The sequence below is a fragment of the Mustela nigripes genome, chromosome 13, assembly GCF_022355385.1.
Source record: "Mustela nigripes isolate SB6536 chromosome 13, MUSNIG.SB6536, whole genome shotgun sequence".
Lineage (NCBI taxonomy): Eukaryota > Metazoa > Chordata > Mammalia > Carnivora > Mustelidae > Mustela > Mustela nigripes.
In genome coordinates, this window is record NC_081569.1 from 51,831,460 (window position 1) to 51,836,139 (window position 4,680).

The 4,680-nt window shown below is 36.8% G+C and overlaps 1 protein-coding gene across 2 annotated transcripts; it reads right to left on the reverse strand.

The window, feature by feature from the left end:
- Positions 1-406: 406 nt before the first annotated feature.
- Positions 407-2,534, reverse strand: LOC131998659 (olfactory receptor 4F15-like). 2 transcript variants are annotated; one of them, XM_059371146.1, is made up of 2 exons: positions 1,628-2,534; positions 407-429 (listed from the first exon to the last, which is right to left on the reverse strand). In XM_059371146.1, the coding sequence occupies exons 1-2, from the start codon at positions 2,532-2,534 to the stop codon at positions 407-409; spliced, it is 930 nt and encodes a 309-aa protein (XP_059227129.1). The 2 variants fall into 2 exon arrangements, with proteins under 2 accessions (XP_059227129.1, XP_059227128.1); XM_059371145.1 differs by lacking the exon at positions 407-429 and having other exon boundaries at positions 1,596-2,534.
- Between the last annotated feature and the right edge of the window lie 2,146 nt (positions 2,535-4,680).

The window sequence follows — 4,680 nt, forward strand, 5'->3', positions numbered from 1 at the left end:
AAAATATTTGTGAATTTACTAACCTCATAAAAACTGGGTTTTGATGGTGAGGAGGTCTCCAGAGGAAGCCCACAAGTAGAGGTTGTTTCCAGGTAAATGAGTAATTCTGATATCTTTTATTACCAGAGATGCATTATAGTGCAAGGATTAAGATTACAGATCCTGCATCAAAACCACAAGGCTTTGTGTCCAGTCTGATTACTTAATGCAACTTGAGAATATTTAACATCTTCATGCCTCAGAACCCTCCTGTGTAATATGGGGATGGTGAGAATATCTACTCCATAAGTTTCAAGGTTAATCCCTGAGGACAATAGATTGTAAAATGCACCATATGAGTCACTTAGTACCTCCCCTAGAACACAAATGATGACAATAATAATTTTATTGTCTCATGAAGGAAATTTCAATTAGTGTGTGCATTCCATTCTATTGTCTAGTAATTTTGTTAAATAACAAGCTTCTCAATGTATGGGGAAGGGGGAACCCTTCATGGATATCTATAAATATTTCATTCTGTTGAAATATTTTAAATTCTCTTTCTGGGAGAGGTACAATGATCTTAGTGTCACTTCCTTAAGCAGAGTAAAATTTAATCAACAACATTTCTTTCCCACAAATGAAATAACATCATTAATTGTAAGTATTTGGGGAGACTTCAGGCCTACAAAATAGAACTTAATCAAAAATCTCTGGTTACCACTATAGATAAAAGAATCTTGCATAATGAATTCTAAACATGTTTTTCATAACTAATGCAATAGTTTAAGAGTCAGCTTTGGTAGAACCTGAACAAGGAAACATACGGTCATGGTAGAAAGTAAGAAAAGATTTAGAAATGATAAGGAAGTCCTTAGTGCTCACTGAGAAGTTTACAAGAAAAAAAGGAATACACATAAGAGATTTACACCTCTTACATTAGATAGACCTATAGGAAAAGGCTGAAAGAGTAGAATATGTTCAGAAATTCAAACGCAAAACTGATTTGAAAGTCAACAGACACTGACATGGCAACCAGGGTCAAGATTTTCAGAGCCTGACTCTCTGATAAATTTTGTTCTAACCCTGGGCTAATGCAATCACCTGGGTTATATATAGTGCAACAGAAGGGATTAAAGGCAATAATGCTAGTAATCCAATCTAGCTATAGCTATAGCTCTCACATAGGATTAACAATTTATTACACTACCAGATAAAGGAGATAATCTAGCAACAAAGAGAATTAAAACCAAGGTATAAACTCAAGTAAGCAGATGGAGGATAATATAAATGCATAATTTGTCTAGCTGTAGAATAGTCTGTTTAATATAGGAAAAACATCAAACTTTATTATTTACTCAATTACATGATGACATTCCCTTAACCATGTAGGTTTCAAAGCATGCATTATTCACTTTTTAGCACTTTGACATACAGGGTATCAAAGAAAAACATGACTTCTAACTTAATGGTGAAATAGATACTATAATATCATAGTAGATTTCTAGACATATAACATGTCCTAAGTGTAACGGATTTTTCTGAAATTGCATAATGTCTTTTTTACAACCAGCATGAGGGAAAATCTGTGATTTTGTATCTTCAAAGCCATCCGTTCATGAAATCTTCCTGTAACACGCGAGATGACCACACAGTCTCCTCATTGCCACTTTCATCTCTTTGTTCCTGAATGTGTAGATGACTGGATTCAAAAAAGGAGTGATAACTGCATCAAAAATAGCAAGATACTTATCTAGGTGTGATGTGGGAGAAGGCGATGTGTAGAAAAACATCAGTGGCCCAAAGAACAAAACCACCACAGTGATATGAGCTGACAGTGTGGAGACAGCCTTGGATGAGCCACCAGAGGAATGTTTCCAAACAGTAAACAAAATGAAGATATATGAAAAGACCAGCAGGATAAATGAGACAACAGAAATGAGCCCACTATTGACAGTAACCATGAACTCCAATTCTTGAGTGTTTGTGCAGGCAAGCCTGAGGAGTCGGGGAAGGTCACAATAAAAACTATCCAATACATTAGGGCCACAAAAAGGCAAATCTACCACAAAAACTAATTGAACCAATGAATGGATGAAGCCAATGACCCAAGAAGTGACTAAAAAGTATAGACACATCTTTGGGCTCATGATGCTCAAGTAGTGCAGAGGCTTACATATGGCCACATATCTGTCAAACGCCATGGCTATAAGCAGCACCATCTCTGTGCCCCCAAGAGCATGACTAAAGAAGATCTGCATAATACATCCACAAAAAGAGATGGCTTTGTGCTTCTTAAAAATATCACAAATCATTTTAGGGGCTGCAATTGAGGAAAACAACATATCAATGACAGAGAGGTTAGCCAGGAGGAAATACATAGGGGAATGCAGATGAGCATCCAAGGTTACAGTGAACACAATGACAAGGTTTCCCATCATGCTTGCCAAGTAGAATAAAAAGGAGAAAATGAAAAGAAGAAGTTGGATCTCCCATGAATTTGTGAGTCCAAGGAACACAAACTCTGATACTACTGACTGGTTCATTCTGTCCATTGCCTCAGACACAAGGATCAGGTTTCATGTTTCCCTAAAAGAAGAAAGAAAATTTTTTTTAAAAAATGCCTAGGCAAGTATTGGTGTTCACAAAAGGAAGCCTCCTGCCCATGGAAACAGTCATCATATTAAAAACTCCCAGAGCCAAATAATCTTCATCACATATACACATTAGACTTCTACTTATAGGAGCCAGCTGGTTCCCAATGCCAGTATGGATTTAAAATTGCTACAACTAAAAGAATTCCATCCCTGGACCTGTTTCCCTTCTGTTTTCTTCACTATCACATGGCTATTTCGTATTTCCTCCTGCCCTGCATTCTATCAGTAACATACAAGGTCAATTTCAAAACCTTTTGAATAGATAGCATTTCCACCATTCATATGAGCAAACTAACAATCCCTCATACACAGCACATAGCTTTCAAAGTCTCTGTCCATTAATCCTATTGCTTTCTTAGACTTTAAACATCTTCCTTCTTTCAGCTTTCAAAATTTCTCATTCTCTACTGTCCCAGTTTTCAATGCCCAAGTTCAAATGCTCCCTCCCTTGTGAAATCTTCCAAATTTGCTTCAGTCTCTACTCTCTCTGCACTGTTAGCATTGATTTCACTCTGCCTCTCCTGATTATATGTTTCCATTTCTCAAATTAATGGGTAATTTCTTGGATATAGGAATCATCTAAGTTTATATGAGTACCCCCCACTCCATCACAATCACCAGTGGTGGCTAACACAATGAGTTAATGAATACTAAACATTGGTTGAATGAAGGAAGAAATCAAAGGGATTGAAGAATGACTCCTGCAGTTAAGAGAGTTTATCATAATCTACAAAAGTTCCCATTGATTATACATTTTGTGGTACCAGTCAGGATTACAGGATCCCAAACCTCATCATGCAATTGTTTAAATACATAACATAATTATTTCACAAGAGAAGTCTGTCAACAAATGCAATAAGGGATCTCAACTATTAATTTCAAACGGGAAAGATATTTTATCTTTTAATTATATTCCAAAAAATTATATTCCAAAAAAAATCACAATTTCCAACATAACACCTGAGGCAAATAATCTCTTCCACTAGTAGACAGACAGACAAAGAGAGTCATTGAATACCCAAAGGTAAGAACTCTTCCACATAACAGTCTTTTTTCTTTTCCAAAATACATTTGGAATGGATAAAAGAGCAACAGGAAAAGAAAACTGGTGAAAAGAGTCAGACAAATCTGTGTCTGCAATTGAGAAAGGGTCACGATTGAGTTAGAGGGATAATGGACACACACACACACACACACACACAATGAAGAGACAGTAGCCAAATTGCAGCATGGGTAGCTAGGATGCAATTACAGTTCTTTAAGGATAAAAAAAAAAAATACCAGAAATAAATCATCAGAGGCCCACTGTTCAGTGACTGTTTCTGATTTAGTACAACTGCATGACTCCATGTTATACCAATGAAATAATTTATATAGAAAGAGATATATGAGGTGACCTGCTCATTATCCCAAAGACAGTTGGTGGGAGAGTTACAGAGGATCAAGAACCCATGGCTCCCACTGAATGTTCTTTGCCCGAAATTAAACTTTGTATTAATTCCACATGTATTCATTCTCTATTTCTGCAGTGACAAATAACTGGGAATTTAGTGGTGTACCAAAACACAAACGTGTGATCTCACGGTTCTAAAGATAAGAAGGCCAAAATGGGTCTTCTAAGCTAAAATCAATGTGTCAGCAGACCTGGATTCCTTCTAGAAGACCTAGGGGAGGATCCAGTATCTTCCTTTTTCCAAGCTCGTCTGCATTTTTTACTTCATGTCCCCTTCCTCCCTCTTCAAAGTACGTCATCCCAAACTCTGCCAACTCTCATCACATTTCTTCTCTGACTGACCATCCTGCCTTTCACTTGTAAGGTGGGATTCATATGACTACAATATCCAGATAATCCAGGATAATTTGACCATCTCAAAGTTCTTAATCACATTGACAAAGTCCCTTGTGCCATGTAAAGTAATATATTCACAGGCTCAGGGATTAAGACATGGATATTTAGGAGCCATTATTCTGTAATACCACAACATCTCACAAGTGAACATGTTTTAGGGAAAAAGAAGACCTTATCACTAAGCAATGAATCTGA